Below are 20655 nucleotides of genomic sequence, written 5' to 3'. Positions count from 1 at the left end.
TATTCAAGTCATTTAAAATAATACAAATACATAGGACAGAGAAACAAAAAAGCACCAAATTTATTCATAAAATTAGATTAAACATACCTTAGATCTTATAGAAGTTAATCCAAAATTCATAAAAGACCAACTGTTGTGTTAAACAATTTACTCTATGACAAAAGATAAATGTACTGTACTGCTAACCAGTATTTTATCATTTATTAATGCAAATTGACTAGGTATTACGTTCAAATCGATTAAAAGTTCAAGATTGGAAATGAGTAGCAGGGAAAGCGACCTGGGTAACAAGAGATACTAGTGATGCAAATGGCAGACTAACGCAACCCTTGCTAATTTCTAGCTCGCTGGGGCATAAAGTACATACTATAAAAGGAAAAGTCCATTTAATGAAGACAATGGTGGTTACTGAAGCACATTACAAAATAGACTCTGGCAGTAAATTATAGCATTAGGGGTAAAAATACGAATCTGTAGAATATTTGTCAATATATATATATATATATATATATATATATATATATATATATATATATATATATATATATATATATATATATATACCAATAAAAAATTCAGATTACAAAACCATCAGTCACATTAAAGCTAAACAAAGGATAATTTTAACCAAAAATAGTCATAAAACTTATTCCACTGTCAATCTTTTCTTAAAAACAATGTACACTACACAGAGAAAAAAAGATATTTAAGCTACAAAAAAATTCCCCAACATTGACCACCACAGAAATGTACTCACATTCCAGAGACAGCCATAATCTTATAAACATATTGCGTGTTGGATGAGGCACGACCCAGAGCAATATTAAGCGCTCTATCCACTCCTGCAGCGAGAGTGTAAGGCAGCCGAGTGAGGCTTTCAGATCCATCGTAGGGTACCAAAATGTACGGAAAAACACCATGAATGTGTAAGCAGGCCTTCTGACCTGAAAGGCAAAAACCAAATTGATTTTATGTGTACATTATTCTTAATTATAGATACATGAAAGTGTTAAACCAAAATTTGCTCAACATATACTGTACAGTACTTTGATGTACAAATTTGTAAAATAAATTCTTACACGTACTTTGATCTACGAAATCGTAAAAGGAATTCTTACATGTACTTTGATGTACGAATTTACAAAAGTATTTCTTACACGTACTTTGATGTATGAATTTGTAAAAGGAATTCTTACGCATCGAAATACCAATAGCTTCATGTCTATAAGCTCAAAATTCATGTTAGTATCTTTGAATTCATTTAAAATCACAAAGCATAACAGGAAATTTGACATCACTCGTCTAAAATATACAAAAAGAATAAAGTAAGTGGATGCAGGATATCCTTCAAAACATTAAGGATATCCTTCAGAACCTTAACAAAGTTGAGCTTTTTAATATATCAGATATTTGATTTCCACTTAATAACCTCATTAATTTATCAACATATGAATGTTCTTTGTCTGCTTGAACAGCTTTAACACAACAAATTTTATATTTGTATTTTTCCTAGCTATACAACCCTGAGTCATTTATAAGGGGTTACTACTAATCATGTTTTCTATGACTGCTAATCACAATTTGGTCGATTGCATCATGCTTTGTGCTGGGTGTATGTATGAACTTCTTTTAATATTTTTAAGACTCTATTAGAATTACTATACAAAGGGTTCATTCCGGATTAGTTTACACGTGTTCTATTAGAATTACTATACAAAGAGTTCATTACGGATTAGTTTACATGTGTTACGGTATATATAATGTTGGCCTGTTCTGCTTTACGAGGTGGGTTAGAAAACGTCAGCCCACGAAAGAACTTGTCGCAAAACTGCAAACAGCTGATTTTCTTAAGTAACATGTTATGAAGTTCTCTCAATTGCAAATGAACAAATCAGCAAAGATCAAACCTATGAATACTGAGGCCCAACTGAAGAAGAAGAAGAAGAAGAAGAATCTACAGCAGGGGCATGTTTTAATATAAAAGATTTATATTTTTTTAATTTTTTGTAAATACTTCATACATTACATTATTCTAAATATGATAATTCCTAAATCTTTTAATTCACTAGTCTAAATTCTAATGGATACCCTCAGTTAAAAACTGCATTGTACTGGACATCTTAATCAATTTCACGGTTTCAACGCAGTTCCTATTTTATATGCAGTATTAGAGGGGCACTCAGTAGAGCGCAGGCCTCAGCCGCGGCAGAGGCTCGACCGTGACCTTCCAAAATTTAATCCTTTCCAGCTTTTTTACATATGAGGTAATCTCAGCAAGTTTCATTACTCTAAAACTGAAATTGTGGCCAGGAAGCTGTTCACAAACAAACACACACACACAAAAACAGGGGTAAAACATGGTGTTCACAAACAAAACAAACAGGGGGTAAAAGATAGTGTTCACAAACAAAACAAACAGGGGGTAAAACATAGTGTTCACAAACACACACAAACAGGGGGTAAAACAAAGTGTTCACAAACAAACACACACACAAACAGGGGGTAAAACAAAACCTCTTTCCAACTTCGTTGGCGGAGGTAACGACACTTACCCGCCGGTGTTGCACCAAAAACGCGTAATATTGGGACAGACTTGACAGGCGCCCCACGAAATGTTGAGTACAGGGGATCTAAGCCATTGACAGGCAACCCCTGGTAGTGATCAATGGTTCCAATACGCAAGGAAAACATCCTTATCCCGGCCACAGCAGATGATTTATAGTCATCATTGACGATGTCTATGCTGTAAAAAATAACAAGAAATTAATAATTAAAGGAATAAATGTATTAAGAAAACAATAAATGAATGAACAACTATAGTCAATTTTTTTTAATGAGGCGCATTTGCACTGACTCACAGCGGTGCCCTTTGAGCTCGGAAAAGATTCCTGCTATTTGATTGGTTAGAATTATCTTGTCCAACCAATCAGCGATCAGGAAACTTTTCCGAGCTAAAAGGGCACCGCTGCAAGTCGGTGCATATCGGCCTCACTAAAAAAAATTGACTATAGAACAGGCACTCGGTAGAGCGCATATCTTCGCCTATATCATGTTGTAAATCCTAAGATAGGCAATTGAATTAAGCACATCTAAGCACATTTCATTCAAATCGGATAAGAATTGACCGCGATATAGCAAAAAGACATTTTCTACCTTTTTGTGATACAGTATTAACCTTGACCTTTGACCCAATCACTCCCAAATCTAATCAAATTGCCCTTGAATCAAGGCCAATCATCACACCAAATTTTATGAGATTCAGTCAAATAGTTTTTGAGTTATGCGAATCACAAACAAACAAACAGTGGGTAAAAAACATACATCTAACTGGTTTATTTTCCCTGTTGGAACCCTCGGGCTTATAGCATTCTGCTTTTCCAACTAAGGTTGTAGCTTAGCAAGTAATAGTATCAACCTTTTTACCCCCACGGACGTACCGGTACGTCCTTGCAAAAAAATGCTATAAAAATCTTTTTTTTTCATATTTTTGATAATTTTTTGAGAAAATTCAGGCATTTTCCAAGAGAATGAGACCAACCTGACCTCTCTATGACAAAAAATAAGGACCCCCTTGGGGTTAAGGGTTGGAAATTTACAAATAGCCAGGGGGGTAAAAGGGTTAATAATATTAAAACATAACCTTAGCAACAAAGTTGGCAAAGGTAAATATATGAACGGGATAGCCTAGCACACGACTGAAATTAAAACGACGCTTTCTACACATCCTTCCTAAAGATATCATTAAGTATTATCTGATTAGTGGTAATGACAAATATTGAACTGCAAAATTTATGAATGAATGATTGGGGAAAACTTCTCTTATTTCCAACATATCTTGCTGGTAATTCATGGGCTATTCCTAATCTGAAATAACACGAACTTGCTTAATGTATTCCCAACCAATCTGAAATTTCTCCTTACACAGTGAAAGGACTAAACAGACTTCATACATAAAAGAATGGTCAGATATATAGTAACCCTTTTACCCCCAAAAGGACGTACTGGTACGTTTCACAAAAGCCATCCCTTTACCCCCATGGACGTACCGGTACGTCCTTGCAAAAAAATGCTATAAACATTTTTTTTCATATTTTTGATAGTTTTTTTGAGAAAATTCAGGCATTTTCCAAGAGAATGAGACCAACCTGACCTCTCTATGACAAAAATTAAGGCTGTTAGAGCAATTTAAAAAAAAATATACTGCAAAATGTGCTGGGAAAAAAATAACCCCCTGGGGGTTAAGGGTTGGAAATTTCCAAATAGCCTGGGGGTAAAAGGGGAAGTAGTGAACAACACCAGACAAAAATTATCGAAACGGTTTCAACTAAAACTTATGGACATTTGGGGTATGACCCAAGGACAAATCAATTAGATCTTGAAGAAATTTATTGAAGTACGCAGTGGAGTTAAGAGCAAAATAAGACTGCTTGGCGTGGCAAAGGCATACTCTCTACTGAGTGCACCTTAGTTTATAAGCGTGTATACCCTCGACAGAGGTTGCCAGAATTAGCCGATTGCTTACATTTTCTATATTGGGCTCATAAGAAAAGGTTAAGTGCTGTATTTCATTTACATGGAATTATTCCTGGAATAGGCATTTGGCGTCAATTGCCGAATGTCAAGATGCCAAAAAACCCAAAATCAACCAGTCAATTGAATAGGTTACTTACTGTACAATGAAAATATGTCAATAATATACAGTATAAGGTAAAAATCATTTTATGAGGAATGAGGATAGGGGGTGGGGAGATGTTGGGGTGGGGAGATGTAGGGGTGGAGAGGGATAGTCGTAGTAGGAGGCACAGACAGGTGTAGGACGGCACCTCGTTGTTCCAGGGGATGTTGATGAAGGAGAAGTCTAATTGGAGAGGGACCTATGGTCGTGGTTCTATCACGCCCCAGTTTTCTATACCGACACTCAAAGAATGAGCGAGCTAGGTTTATTCCTGGCATTCCATGTATCTTTTTCTCTGGTATATTCAGCAGTAATTATGCCTTAGAAATGGTGCTAGATTGGTATTTCACTGGGCGACACAGGTTCCTCGCCCAGAAATAGATTTTTCCTTCGTCAAAATTCCTTTACTACCCTTCAGGTACACCGAGACCAAGGCTAGACTACCAATAAATGTCAGTTAGAATTTTAGAATGGTAGTATGAGAACCTCCAATTTTTAGATGTGAATTTTAGGACTTGAAGGTCATCTTATAAGCAGATATATGCGATAATCTCATTCAATCTATAGAATACCAAGATTTTCATGAAAACAAAAAATCATACCCTTTAGCCCTAGTGTAATACCTAACCTTGAGGTAATGATTACGTCAATTAGAATAATATAATCTGAAGGGGAGACATTGCAGGCCCCTATGCAAAGTAGAGCATGATATGCAAGGTTAGGATGAAAGAAATTTCTGTGCATTCTATGACTAATGCTGTACTGTACTAGGTCAGAACTCTCCCAGTCTAGGTCAGAACTCTCCCGGTCTAGGTCAGAACTCTCCCGGTCTAGTAAGGATCTAGAGGACTAGGTTAGATTTTGTTATATTTTGCACTCTTTGGTTAGAATCCTTCCCTGTATTTTTAGCAATTTATAAAGATTTAAGTTATCCTAGATTAAGTTTGGGAGGTCTTGGGGGAAACAAATTACTAAATATTTACCTAAAGCTCCCTACTAACATAGCCTATGACTCCCTGGCCTTACCCTACCTCCACAATACAGCAGGTCCTCAACTCACAAACTTAATTTGGTTCCAAGGAGCTATTTGTAAGTTGAATTTTATGTAAGATGAATTTTTTATTTTGGCATAGTTTAGGCCTAACCTGAATCCCATACTTATGATTTCCCGCTAGAAAAGTCAACAAATAGTTGGGTTTCATATGAAATAGATTTCATGTCATCACAAATGGTTTTTTTTCTTAATCTATCAAATTATATAGTTTTATTAGTATTTCTTTATTTTATCTTCATTATCTTCCATTGGATTTGTGTTTTTAACTAAAATGTTTGTAAGCTGGGCAACTTCTGTATACTTAATTTGACATAGAATGCATTTTCTTACTCTCTGAGCCACTGACTGACTCTGAACAGTGCACGGGCGATGCTAAACCAAGTCAGGTAAGAAAATAGCATATCGGGATCATCAAGATTATGGCAAACTTTTAGTCTTGGTGACTCAAAACAATGAAGGTCAAGTTAGGTTGCAAGACCCAGGGAGGGCTTTAGCCCAAGACACAACGTGTTAGGTTACAATGTGTGCTTGTAATTTTCCTGGCTTATATTTACTCTAAAGTATAAAGTATATATAAATATACAGTATACTGTATAGTACAGTATTTTATGCACATCCGCCCTTTGCGACTGGTGTACATTACTGTAGTTTTAAGGTTACAAACTACCCAAAAATTCATTTCCCATCCTCCCATGAACATCATATGGGAACTGGGAAACACAAAAAAAATGGGTTGGAAAACTAAATAAAAAAAAAGGTATTACAAATATAATAACGGCCACATTCCATGACACTACGGATACCCAGTTGGAAAAATATACAGCACTTTAATCTATGTATTTTACAAGAACTTGGAGTATCATACCATTACTTCAAACTTTGAGTGAATGTACTTATGTTCAACAGGCTGAGTCTCTACGCACAAGAAAATACGGGGGAGCCTTTGTACATCAGCGGCCAGTTCCTCGCTTGTGGATTAAAAATAGGCATCAACTAACCTAAACTTTCCCCCCCCAACATAACCTATAAGCCGTTTCCTTATCTTCTTACCTAACGAGAGGGGGGGGGTTTAACGGCCCCTGCGACCCCCCTTACACTCCCATATTCTAAGTTAGCCGTTAGCGTACATGCAGGTGGCCGCTATCATACATACACCACAAACCAGGTTTGTGGTGTATTCATAAGTGTTTTAGAACATTTTCATAATGATTTCTGGTGGAAAGCCATAATATTTTAGTTATGGTTGGTCGACCACCGAGTAATACTAGTGAAACACGGTCAAAAGATTGGCTTTTTTTTTTTTTGCCAGGACTTCCAGACTCATAGATAATGTGACTTTCCATCCCATTTTCAATGGAGTTCTTCATGCAGTGTTCATCGCACTACAAATACCTCATTACTTAGTTGAGCCAATGATTTATTGGTTTTTGCTTAGCTGAATGCTAGCGATGAACATCATTTCATTGCTCCTACGTTCTGGGCTAGTATTTCGGCACTAATTGTAAAATCTTAGATTAGCTTACCTCAGCTATTATTGGCCCGAGAATCATGGTCATGGGTTTATACAAATTTACTAGTAATGTTTCATAGAAAAATGGTAATTAAAATCATTTAAGTGAATTTGTGTCAATATAAAATAAAACTAACCTAGGATTCGGGGTTGAGACGTAGTCTTTGGGTTGGCTACGGATACATGGTTTGATTATAGTTATGGGCAAAAATAATTTTCTACTAAAAAAAAAAAAGGGGGGGGGGATTTCCTTTAGAAAATCGTACGCTCCCTTAAAAAATGACACTTACTTTCACGGCAAATAAAAACATGGTGAAATATAAACATATCTGCCCATAATGGGGGACACCCAGTGGGAACCCGGGATTTTTGGGTGGGGAAAATATACTGGAGAAAACGGTAAATAATGGTAAAAAAAAAAAAAAGAAATTTGTCTTCCCTATATATTATTTTCTGGGATGCATATATCCATGGAAAACTGCAAAAAATATCTACATCGTATTATGGTATATTTTTCTTGTTCGGTATGTTTGCCACTGAAATAAAGGTCAAATTCCGGGAACGCACATTATTTACCATGAAAACCTATTTATTTCTGATTGAAATGTTGTTCCGTCTATATCTATAATTTTACCAGATACAGCGGTCAAAGGGGGGTATGCAACTCCTAGGTTAGGTTAGGTCAGGTCAAGAACCTTTAGATATTCTTTTGTTTCCTTTCTAAAAAGTGGTTCTTCGTGTTAGCTTAAAATGAAATAATGTTCTACAGTAAATAATAACCAGTTTGACCTACCGTAGGCCTATTTTTAGGACTACTATAGGCTTTTTAAAATGTGGTTTTTCAGTTAACTTCTGGAACTTCAAAACGTCTATAATTTGATAAAAATGGATTTCCCTAAATCCTTTGCACTATAATAATTCAGAGACCTATAAATACATCCTTCTGACCTACTATAGGCCTATAATCGGCTATTATAGGCCTACCATAAACCTATTAACTTCAAAACTTCAATAATTTGAAAAAAATGGATTTACCTAAATCATTTGCACTAGAATAATTCAGAGCACCTATACATACATCATTCTGACCTACCATAAGCCTATAATCAGCTACCATAAGCCTACTATAGACCTATTTAACTTCAAAATTCTATAATTTGAAAAAAATGGATTTCCTTAAATCATTTGCACTACACTAATTCAGAGAACCTATAAATACATCCATTGGACCTACTATAGGCCTATAATCAGCTACCATAGAACTATGTAACTTCAAAATGTCTATAATTAGAAAAAAATGGATTTCCCTAAATCATTCGCGCTAGAATAATTCAGAGACCTATAAATACATCCTGCTGACCTACCATCGGCCTACAATCAGCTACAATAGGCCTACCATAGACCTATGTAACTTCGAAACTTCTATAATTTGATAAAAATGGATTTCCCTAAATCCTTTGCATTATAATAATTCAGAGACCTATAAATACATCCTTCTGACCTACCATAAGCCTATAATTGGCTACCAGAGGCCTCCCATAGACCTATGTAACTTCAAAATGTCTATAATTAGAAAAAAATGGATTCTACTAAATCATTTGCACTAGACTAATTCAGAGACCAATAAATATATCTATAGGACCTACCATAGGCTTATAATCGGCCACCATAGGCCTCCCATAGACCTAGATCAACTCGCTTTGTTTACAAACACGAAATCAATAATTCCAATTTCTCGGCCCCAAAACCGGGAATTTCACTCGGAAAACCAATTACAAAAGCCAATTATGCCTCTAAATAGGCCTCAAATAGGCCTATTTAGGGGAAATAGCGCCAATATTTGACTACGTGTTACAGGTGAACCAATTTTGATCAGTCGCCACTCAATCAGCCCCTATTTTTCCGCGACCTGACCCCAATTTCCCCCCATTTCCAACCCCCCATTTCCCGGCTTACCTTCAAGTTCCTTAAGTATGCGCGTATCTCTTCATTAATGTACAAATTAATTCACTAAAGATATAAAAATGAGAGAGAAACTTCGCATCAAAACATAATCTTGTATTCTCTCTCTCTCTCCCTCTCTCACTCTCTATTCCAAGATGGTCGAGGGAAGACTGGCGAGTCGCCTTGAATTTCCGTCGCTTTTCCTCTCGTTAGTTAGAGGAAGTGGCAACAGATGGCGTTGGTCAATTTGAATTTTTGTTTACATTTAGAATGTAGAATAAAAACCTCTAAAATTGATTTTATTACTAATGGATAATGATAAACACATATATGACTTTAAAACATTCCTTTTTTCTATAAAAGCCGAAATTAACTTCTTCACAACTATTCCATGAATAGTTGTGACAGTAGGTAGTAAGTTGGCCAGGGCTCCATCCACCCGTTGAGATACTACCGCTAGAGAGTTGCTGGGTCTTTTGTTTACAATTAAAAATGTAGAATAAAAAACCTCTAATATTAAGTCTATCATTAATGATGAATAATAATAAATATACACATGACTTCAAAATATTCATATTTTCTATAAAACCAATACCTATAGTAATTAACTACTGCTAAGGGCTTCAATTCCATGAATAGTTGTGATAGTCAGTAGTAAGTTGGCCAGGGTACCATCCACCCGTTGAGATACCACCGCTAGAGAGTTACTGGGTCCTTTGACTAGCCAGACAGCCCTACCTTGGATCCCTCTCGCTGGTTACGGCTTATTTTGTCTTTACCTACATATACACCGAATAGTCTGGCATATACTTTCAACATTCTCCTCTGTCCTCATACGTCTGACAACACTGAGATTACCAAACAATTCTTCTTCACTCAAGGGGGTTAACTACTGCAATGTTCCGTGGCTAGTGGCTACTTCCCTCTTGGTAAGGGTAGAAGAGAGACTTAAGCTACGGCGAACAGCTCCTCTAGGAGAAGGACACTTCAAAATCAAATCATTGTTCTTTAATCTAGGGTAGTGTCAGAGCCCCTGTAACACTAACATGGTCTTCCACTGTCTTGGGTTAGAGATCTCTTGCTTGAGGGTACACCATGGTACTCTATTCTATCTTCTTTCTCTTCTCTTTTTTTTTTGTTAAAGTTTTAATGGTTTATATATGAAAGATGTTTTCTAATGTTAACATTCTTAAAATATTTCAATTGGTAATAACTTCCCTTGGAGTTTATTTATTTCCTCATTTTCCTTTCCTCACAGGGCTGTTTTCGCTGTTGGAGCCCTTGGGCTTATAGCATCCTGCTTTTCCAACTAGGGTTGTAGCTTGGCAAGTAATAATAATAATAATAATAATAATAATAATAATAATAATAATAATAATAATAATAATAATAATAATAAAATACAGTAGCTGTGATGCTGCCGTAAAGGGTATAGTGAATTTTAGTTGGGCGCGTTGTCAATAGATGGTGCTAATCTAAGAGTTAATGACCAAATTGTTTTAGGGAACTTTCCATTCACCCCTTTACTCTCTTTACTCGGTACCTGGGAACCTGGCGGTATATTTGTGAAACTTTCCTACGACCAGGCGTGCCAACATGACCCGTCAACTTTCATTTTATAATTAATTTTAAAATCAAGATATAGATATTCTATTAGTATTGATTTGATTTATTTAATAATTTATAATTAATATGGTTAAATCTTATGATATATTCTTTATTAGAAATGGTTGAAATTTAATATCTCGATACTGTGTCAAATGGCAATTTTCATTTCCTACCTAAATCAGCTGAGCGGTTGATGTGAAGTGTAAACTTGACCTTTTATAGTACATAACAAATTCATTTGAATAATGCAATAAACGCAATTCAGTGATGTCACCGAGTAGTATTTCATATTCCATAAGCTTTCACGAGATAAAAAATCGCCGAAATAGTAAGCAACTGGAGTTTTAACCTTTTCTTAAATTGGCGTTTTTTTATGCGGTATAAAAACTGACCAGTTGTCTACCACTGGACAATCGTGGGTCAGTTTTTTTCTTAATTCTTTTTTATTTTACGCAATATTGATCTCAATTCTTCATTTCGATTTTGTTGCTTGGGTGTGAATAATGTTCCTGGTGTATAATTACGAGATAAGTGTTTATATATATATATATATATATATATATATATATATATTATGAAACTCAATAAACGCATAGATTAACGTTGATAAGATCTTCATGGTTTAAATGTTCAATTAATTTTAATCTAGAAAGGAAAGTCATTTCTATTAAATAAAAGCAAACTTAATATACTGTTACATTAGATGATTGATGAACAAATTATTATATTATTATTAATTATCGCCTCTAAAATATATATATTGGGCGACTGAGAAAAGGCCAATTTAATCGAAAATATATTCTTAATGATTTCGAAAGTTTTCATTAAAAGTAGTATAGTATATTCATACTATTACAGTTTTTGTTCTATAAATTACAGTAATAGTATGTTGAAAATGTGTTGTTTTTATAAAGAAAATAATCGAATATTGTTATAATTCAATAATAAATATATAATGCGTATAGGTCTACATATGCTTGTCTTATCACACACCTCTTATTAGCTCGTTCCCACTTCTATACCTGATACTTAAAAAACTAGAACTAACAGTATCATTACCTTCAAATTAACAAGTGTATATCACTTGTATTAATATATTATTCCTATACAGACTTGCTTTACTCCGATGAATAAGCTTACCTTGATAATGTGTAATGGACTCTGTATAAAGGCGATTGATCAAATGACATGATTATTATCATTATTACTATCCAAGCTACAACCATAGTTGGAAAAGCAAGATGCTATAAGCCCAGGGGCTCCAACAGGGAAAAGTAGCCCAGTGAGGAAAGGAAATAAGGAAATAAATAAATGAAGAGAACAAATTAACAATAAATCATTCTAAAAAAAAGTAACAACGTCAAAACAGACATGTCATATATAAACTATTAACAACATCAAAAACAAATATGTCATAAATAAACTATAAAAAGACTCATGACTAGAAAAGGAGTCTTGAAGACGGGGTCTGTTATGACTAGAGTAAAATAATAATTCCTAATACGGTTTGTCAACTCAGGACGTAGCCAAAGCAACAGAGAACGCGTATTGAACGCTAAACATTGATCAATGTTATACCTGAACGTTTGCCAATGTATTGTGCATAATATAGTAACTCGAGTCTCTCTCTCTCTCTCTCTCTCTCTCTCTCTCTCTCTCTCCTGGGCCAAATATGGTAATAAGATTGTTCGCAATTGTTCGTTGTGAAATGAGCTTCCTAATCGGGTAGTTGAATCAGGTAGAACTTCAAAAGTTCAAAGTTGCAGCAAATGTTTTATGTTGAACAGGCTGACATAAGTCTTTTTATAGTTTATATATGAAATTGTTTTGACGTTGTTACAGTTTGTAGAATGATTTATTATTAATTTGTTCTCATCATTTATTTATTTCCTTTCCTCGCTGGGCTATTTTTACCTGTTGGAACTTTTGGGCTTATAGCATCTTGCTTTTCAAATTAGGGTTGTAGCTTGGCTAGTAATTATATATATATATATATATATATATATATATATATATATATATATATATATATATATATATATATATATATATATACACTCACAAACACACACACACACACACACACACACACACACATATATATATATATATATATATATATATATATATATATATATATATATATATATATATATGTGTGTGTGTGTGTGTGTGTGTGTGTGTGTGTGTGTGTGTGTGTGTGTGTGTGTGTGTGTGTTCACATCAACATAAGCACTTATCTCTAATTAAATCTTCACAACCATCCTTAATTAAGTCTTAAACGCAAGACTTGTCCAGGGTCTAACGCATAGCAACTCAAAACTTACTCATTCGTATTCTACATTATCAGAGTCAACTTTTAACCCTGAGGATTAACACACACCCCTACACACACACACACACACACACAAACACACACGCACACACACACGCGCACCTGAAAACAATAAAAGTATAAACCGAAGCTTCTGATTGGCGGCAAATACTTAAAACGAAAAACGGTTGGAAATGTCAGACGAGATTAAGTTTCGGGAGATTTAAAACGGTCAGAGACAAATGATACCGAATATAATGAGGTCCGGTCATAGGCCTAAACTACTTACTATAATTCTATCATATTAAGCCTTAATAAGTTTCTTCTTAAAATTCTGTATACGTATAGATGATAAGGAGGCAAATCTGGTATCGGTAGTGATTCTCAAATTTTGCATATCAGAAAACGCCATTATTGTTTATTTACTAATCTGGAAGTCAAACACTACTAGGCCTAGACCACCTTGGGGGGTGGGGGGGGGGGGAGTTGACGCTACACGTTTGGAATGCTGGAGTGTCTTCTCAGACAAGATACCATCAGGACAAGGAAGGCCTCTCTCTAAGTGGGCCCTGGATACTATTATACTGCCCTGACCTACCCTATTAACTAATATCTCTCTCTCTCTCTCTCTCTCTCTCTCTCTCTCTCTCTCTCTCTCTCTCTCTCTCTCTCTCTCTCTCTCTCGTTTTTTTTATTTTCATACTATATTTCAAGAATTTTATATATTGTAACCATTTCTTCTTCTACTTATAATTTTCTCAAAGCAAATACAAAATTATTATTATTATTATTATTGTTGTTGTTGTTGTTGTTGTTGTTGTTGTTAGCAAAGCTACAACATTACTTTGGAAAGCAGGATGATATAAGCCCAAGGGCTCCAACACAGAAAAATAGCGCAGTGAGGAAAGGAAATAAGAAAATAATTAAACTAAAATAGAAGTAATGAACAAATAAAATATCTTAAGAACAGTAACGCCATTAAAACAGATCTTTCATATATTAACAACAAACTATAGCTCTCCGAAATCCTTGAACTTAGAATAGATTTCCTTGTAATGGTGTCGAGCTAAACTAAACTATTTCAGGTATTCAGGAACACTCTGAGGACACTTATTATCATAGCCATTGGTAATGAAAGCGAGTCTTTATCTCCCAAGTAATCTAAGGTATAGGCCTAAAGCCTCATGGAGAGCCACTCCAAGTCTCCAACTCACCATTAAGCCTATCTATAGAAGGATACTTTTGTTTGTTTCTTATTAACAAAAGGAAGAGATAAATATCTAGATTATTTTTCAAAATGTGACGCTTGATCAATCTGACCTTGGCGTTTCTGTTAGATGTTGATCTTATTAGAGAAAAAAAAAATTGGTCAGCCATCTTGATTAAGGAGGTGGACTTGCCTTTGTATATATACTTAGGAAAAATATCCTAGTGAGGAAATGAAACAAGGAGATAAATGAACTATACAAGAGAGGCAATGAACGATATAGATAAAGATTTAAAAACAGTAACAGCATCAAATTAGATATTTCATATATAAACTATAGAAAAACTTTAAAAAATAAAAAATAAATAAAATAGAATAGTCTGCCGAGTGTACCCTTAAGCAAAAGACTAGCTAAGTTAATTACATTAGAAAAATACTATTTAATCACACTTTTCTCACGTGCAGCTTATATTAAGGGAAAAAAAATCCTTGCTTCGGCCTATCATATCTACAGCTGTATATCATAATCAAACCACTTTGAATCTATTAAGAATCGTATTCAAATAATCATAACCGGCGTTGAGATAATTTCATTTGACATGTAAATTATATATAATGACGTGTGTGTGTGTGAATGTATTAGAAAGGTGTTTACAATTAAATTAGCATTTTTTAAATGACGGAGTGAATGATGGAATCTCTGTATAAGTATTTGGATATTTTATTTAGTTCGTGTGATTCTTGGGTAACATTTTGATATATATGAAACTTTCGTAATTTATCAATAATTTATTTAAATAATTTTTCTAAGCATGAAGTGAAGGACATATCCATTAACTTTTGACGTAACTAAAAGCGTACTAAAGAAAGGAGAAACATGTGTTCAACGCTCACTTGTAGTCTATTATTAGCCTAGACACAAGCTGTCAGCTAAATGTTATTCCTCGCACGTGAACACGCTAACTCAATGTTGCTAAACTCAAATGTGACAAGCCATCATCATCATCATTATTATTATTATTATTATTATTATTATATTAATACGATACCTGTTATTTATTTTGTCACACTTTAAAGAAAACGGAAATATTTTCATGGTATACTCTTACAAATTCACATTAGTACTTTGATTACTTAACTAAAGTACATCTTATATAGTTTTCCCAATTCAAGCATTGTTCATTTTTAAAAATAAATATACAATTCAAATCTTATCACATTTTATTCAAACATGTATAGGTTAGGAACAAGATAATTAGTATTGAAAATATAATTTCGTGTAATTTACACGGGTTCCATAGTTATTATTATTATTATCATTATTATTATTATTATTATCAATAGCCGAGCTGTAACCCTGGTTGGAAAAGCAAGATGCTATAAGCCCAAGGGTCCAACAGAGAAAAATAGCCGTGAAGAAAGGATATAGGGAAATAAATAAACGATATAAGAAGCAATGAACAATTAGAATAAAATATGCTAAAAACATTAGAATATATATATATATATATATATATATATATATATATATATATATATATATATATATATATATATATATATATAGCCTATATTTCATATATAAAATACAAAAAGGCTTATATGTCAGCCTGTTCAACATAAAAACATTTGCTGCAAGTTTGAACTCTTAAGTTTTACTGATTCAACTACCCGATAAGGAAGATCATTCCATAGTAACGATTAGGCCTATGCACGCAATCAACCTTTTAATGATTTTCTACAATTCGTTATTTTTTCCTTCTATCAGCAAACAAGTCTAGTGGAATAAAAACATATTCAACATATGAAAAAAACACTGAAATCTTAAATCATGAAATTCCTGAATGAATGCGTTCGTGTTTAGTCTTATAAACAAAATTTTGAAATATAGTCTACAGGCAATTTTTTATCCAGCAGCCAGGCATAACATTCCTTCTTAAAATTATAAGTTGCAATTAAGATAATGTACTGAATAAGCTTAAGCTTTTCGAAAGAATATTCCCTGCAGTTTCAAGTTGACTAGAAAAGATTATCTATCAAGATAAAACTATTTAACGTTAATATTAGTCTATTTAGAGATACTTTTATCCGTATAAATATTTGCTGCGGACCTAACATATCTCAATGAATTAATTGATAGAAATCGTTAATTCTAAATATAAAAGAAACAAGTAGAATTTTTGGTAAAAAGAAAGACAAATGTAATACGCAAAAGCTTAAACTCAAATCAATTTACTCTAACCAAACACCTGAGCAAATATATTATTGATAAGATCGATCTATAATTGATTACCGGCCATTCACGAAAATTGAAATTTACATTTCCCTGAATATTCATTAGGAGAGAGAGAGAGAGAGAGAGAGAGAGAGAGAGAGAGAGAGAGAGAGAGAGAGAGAGAGAGAGAGAGAGAGAGAGAGAGAGAGAATTTACGAGCTACATCAGCTCTGGCTAAGAGAGAGAGAGAGAGAGAGAGAGAGAGAGAGAGAGAGAGAGAGAGAGAGAGAGAGAGAGAGAAGAATTTACGAGTTACAACAGCTCTGGCTAAGAAAGAGAGAGAGAGAGAGAGAGAGAGAGAGAGAGAGAGAGAGAGAGAGAGAGAGAGAGAGAGAGAGAGAGAGCAGGATCATAAAAAAACATTGTAAACTTCTTCCTGGTTGTATTGATCCGTTTGGACAACACTGATTTAGACCGATTCAGCTCGTTAGACAACTATTGTTGTTGTTGTTATTGTTGTTACTTGAAAAACGACAACTAGGCCTATGATTCGAAAAGTAGGATGCTATAAGGTTTCCAATATAATATTATTTAATTTTCTTTTATTCCTTGTATTTACTAGACTATAGATATATGAAATTGGACGAAAGGAACACCGCAAGGACAACGCTCTCTCTCTCTCTCTCTCTCTCTCTCTCTCTCTCTCTCTCTCTCTCTCTCTCTCTCTCTCTCTCTCTCTCTCTCTCTCTTAATTAAAATTATAATGACAAAAATTATTAATTTATGGTCTTTTAATAGACAAGAAGCTATGATACATCCTACTCAAAATTGTTTAAAGGTTCCTCGTGAATGGCAGAGGCAAGGGACAGTGACACTGCCCAAGAAACTGACTATATATACATATAATTAGTGCCCACGATAACTCTCCACCCAAGCTAGGACCATGGAGAGCCAGGTAATGGCTATCGATGAATCAGCAGGTAGACCAATACGTTCCCCCAAAATCCCCATCCTTAGCTCACATGGATGGTGAGGTTGCAGACACTACTAGAAACTACTAGCTTCAGCGGAGCTCTAACTCCCGATCAACAGATCGCGAGTCAGGGACGTTTTCAAAAGGCTATCACAACTTTATCTAATATTCTAACATTAACAAAGAAAGTCATTAGTTGGTTGCATGCATAGAAATAGAAGGTTAAAAAGTGGTTGCATCCATAGAAATAGAAAGTTAAAAAGTGGTTGAATCCATAGAAATAAAAAGTTAAAAAGTGGTTGCATCCATAGAAATAGAAAGTTAAAAAGTGGCTGCATGCGTAGAAATACAAAGTTAAAAAGTGGCTGTATCTGTAGAAATAGAAAGTTAAAAAAATGGTTGCATCTATAGAAACAGAAAGTTAAAAAGTGGTTGTATCTGTACAAATAGAAAGTTAAAAAGTGGTTGTATCCATAGAAATAGAAAGTTAAAAAGTGGTTGTATCTGTACAAATAGAAAGTTAAAAAGTGGTTGTATCTGTACAAATAGAAAGTTAAAAAGTGGTTGCATCTGTAGAAATAAAGTTAAAAAGTGGCTGTATCTGTAGAAATAGAAAGTTAAAAAGTGGATGCATGTGTAGAAATAGAAAGTTAAAAAGTGGTTGTATCTGTAAAAATAGAAAGTTAAAAAGTGGCTGTATCTGTAGAAATAAAGTTAAAAAGTGGTTGTATCTGTAAAATAGAAAGTTAAAAAGTGGATGCACGTGTAGAAATAGAAAGTTAAAAAGTGGTTGTATCTGTAGAAATAGAAAGTTAAAAAGTGGTTGTATCTGTAGAAATAGAAAGTTAAAAAGTGGATGCATGTGTAGAAATAGAAAGTTGAAAAGTGGTTGTATCTGTAGAAACAGAAAGTTAAAAAGTGGATGCACGTGTAGAAATAGAAAGTTAAAAAGTGGTTGTATCTGTAGAAATAGAAAGTTAAAAAGTGGATGCACGTGTAGAAATAGAAAGTTAAAAAGTGGTTGTATCTGTAGAAATGGAAAGTTAAAAAGTGGTTGTATCTGTAGAAATAGAAAGTTAAAAAGTGGATGCATGTGTAGAAATAGAAAGTTAAAAAGTGGTTGTATCTGTAGAAATAGAAAGTGAAAAAGTGGTTGTATCTGTAGAAATAGAAAGTTAAAAAGTGGTTGTATCTGTAGAAATAGAAAGTTAAAAAGTGGTTGTATCTGTAGAAATAGAAAGTTAGAAAGTGGTTGCATCTGTAGAAATAGAAGGTTAAAAAGTGGTTGCATCTGTAGAAATAGAAAGCTAAAAAGTGGTTGCATCTGTAGAAACAGAAAGTTAAAAAGTGGTTGCATCCGTAGAAATAGAGTTAAAAGGTGGTTGCATCCGTAGAAATAGAAAGTTAAAAAGTGGTTGCATCTGTAGAAATAGAAAGTTAAAAAGTGGTTGTATCTGTAGAAATAGAAAGTTAAGAAGTGGATGCATGTGTAGATATAGAAAGTTAAAAAGTGGTTGCATCCATAGAAATAGAAAGTTAAAAAGTGGTTGCATCAACAGAAATAGAAAGTTAAAAAGTGGTTGCAACCGTAGAATTAGAAAATTAAAAAGTGGTTGCATCCGTAGAAATAGAATATTAAATGGTGGTTGCATGTGTAGAAATAGAAAGTTAAAAAGTGGTTGTATCAGTAGAAATAAAGTTAAAAAGTGGCTGCATCCATAGAAATAGAAAGTTAAAAATTGGTTGTATCTGTAGAAATAGAAAGTTAAATTGGTTGTATCTGTAGAAATAGAAAGTTAAAAATTGGTTGTATCTGTAGAAATAGAAAGTTAAATTGGTTGTCTGTAGAAATAGAAAGTTAAAAAGTGGTTGTATCTGTAGAAATAGAAAGTTAAAAAGTGGTTGTGTCTGTAGAAATAGAAAGTTAAAAAGTGTTGTATCTGTAGAAATAAAAAGTTAAATTGGTTGTATCAGTAGAAATAGAAAGTTAAAAAGTGGTTGCATCCATAGAAATAGAAAGTTAAAAAGTGGTTGTATCCATAGAAATAGAAAGTTAAAAAGTGGTTGCATCCATAGAAATAGAAAGTTAAAAAGTGGTTGTATCCATAGAAATATTAAGTTAAAAAGTGGTTGCAACCATAGAAATTGAAAGTTAAAATGTGGTTGCATCCCTATAAATAGAAAATTAAAAAGTGGTTGCATCCATAGAAATATTAAGTTAAAAAGTGGTTGTAGTCATAGAAATATTAAGTTAAAAAGTGGTTGTATCCATAGAAATATTAAGTTAAAAAGTGGTTGCAACCAAAGAAATTGAAAGTTAAAATGTGGTTGCATCCGTAAAAATAGAAAGTTAAAAAGTGGTTCCATTGGTGGAAATAGAAACTTAAAAAGTGGTTGCATCCGCAGAAATAGAAAGTTAAAAAGTGGTTGTATCCGTAGAAATAGAAAGTTAAAAAGTGGTTGCATTTGTAGAAATATTTAAAAAGGGGTTGCATGCGCAAAAATAGAAAGTTAAAAGATGGTTGCATGCATAGAAATATTAAGTTAAAAGGTGGTTGCACCCGTAGAAATCTTTATTTAAAAAGTGGTTGCAACCACAGAAACAGAGAGTTAAAAAGTGGTTGCATCCAAGGCTAGAATGGACTGGATTTATAAATGCGGTCCCAACGATCCAGTGCTGGAGCCAAGACACCAAATGGGGAATTCCCGGCATTGCTGCTACAAGTAAAGTTCAAAAGTGAAGATCAAGAAGATGAAAGAAATCGAGCAGGAACGAATGTCATGAGGACAAGGCAATTGTTTGAAGTTGGACTGCAAAAAGGAGGTTAAGAAGCAGGACGTCATAGAAGTACAGATGGGTATGCTAGAAACACGCTTCAGTAATGCCTACGGCACATTGCAAGAGGTGGACTGACACCCAATTTTACCAAACCATATGAGGAACTGCGCATGCTTTACTGCATAATCACTTCACGGATGAATATTAAACAATTTTTGGGGGGGCTCGAGTCATGTTGTCCTGATGGATGTTCCTCAAGCAGCTTTCTGCTTGGGATATTTCTATCAGGACGACATGGCTGTCTTACCCAAAAATAGAAGGCAGCTTTCTACTTAGGATATTCCTATCGGGACGACATGGCCAACCCAAAAATAGA

At 34.1% G+C, this 20655-nt stretch overlaps 1 protein-coding gene across 1 annotated transcript in view; it reads right to left on the bottom strand.

Moving 5' to 3' along the window:
- Positions 1 to 9332, bottom strand: part of LOC137623536 (uncharacterized) — a 105391-nt gene extending 96059 nt beyond the window's left edge. Inside the window, exons 1-3 of the mRNA XM_068354371.1 lie at positions 9196 to 9332; positions 2553 to 2743; positions 758 to 944 (exon numbers count right to left, since the gene is read on the bottom strand). Coding sequence (XP_068210472.1) covers positions 758 to 944; positions 2553 to 2691 — 326 coding nt within the window. The 5' untranslated portion in view covers positions 2692 to 2743; positions 9196 to 9332. The remainder of the gene's footprint in view (positions 1 to 757; positions 945 to 2552; positions 2744 to 9195) is intronic.
- Between the last annotated feature and the right edge of the window lie 11323 nt (positions 9333 to 20655).

Source organism: Palaemon carinicauda, chromosome 30 (genome assembly GCF_036898095.1).
Source record: "Palaemon carinicauda isolate YSFRI2023 chromosome 30, ASM3689809v2, whole genome shotgun sequence".
In the NCBI taxonomy this organism is placed as follows: Eukaryota; Metazoa; Arthropoda; class Malacostraca; order Decapoda; family Palaemonidae; genus Palaemon; species Palaemon carinicauda.
This window is presented reverse-complemented; position numbering and strand designations above follow the sequence as displayed.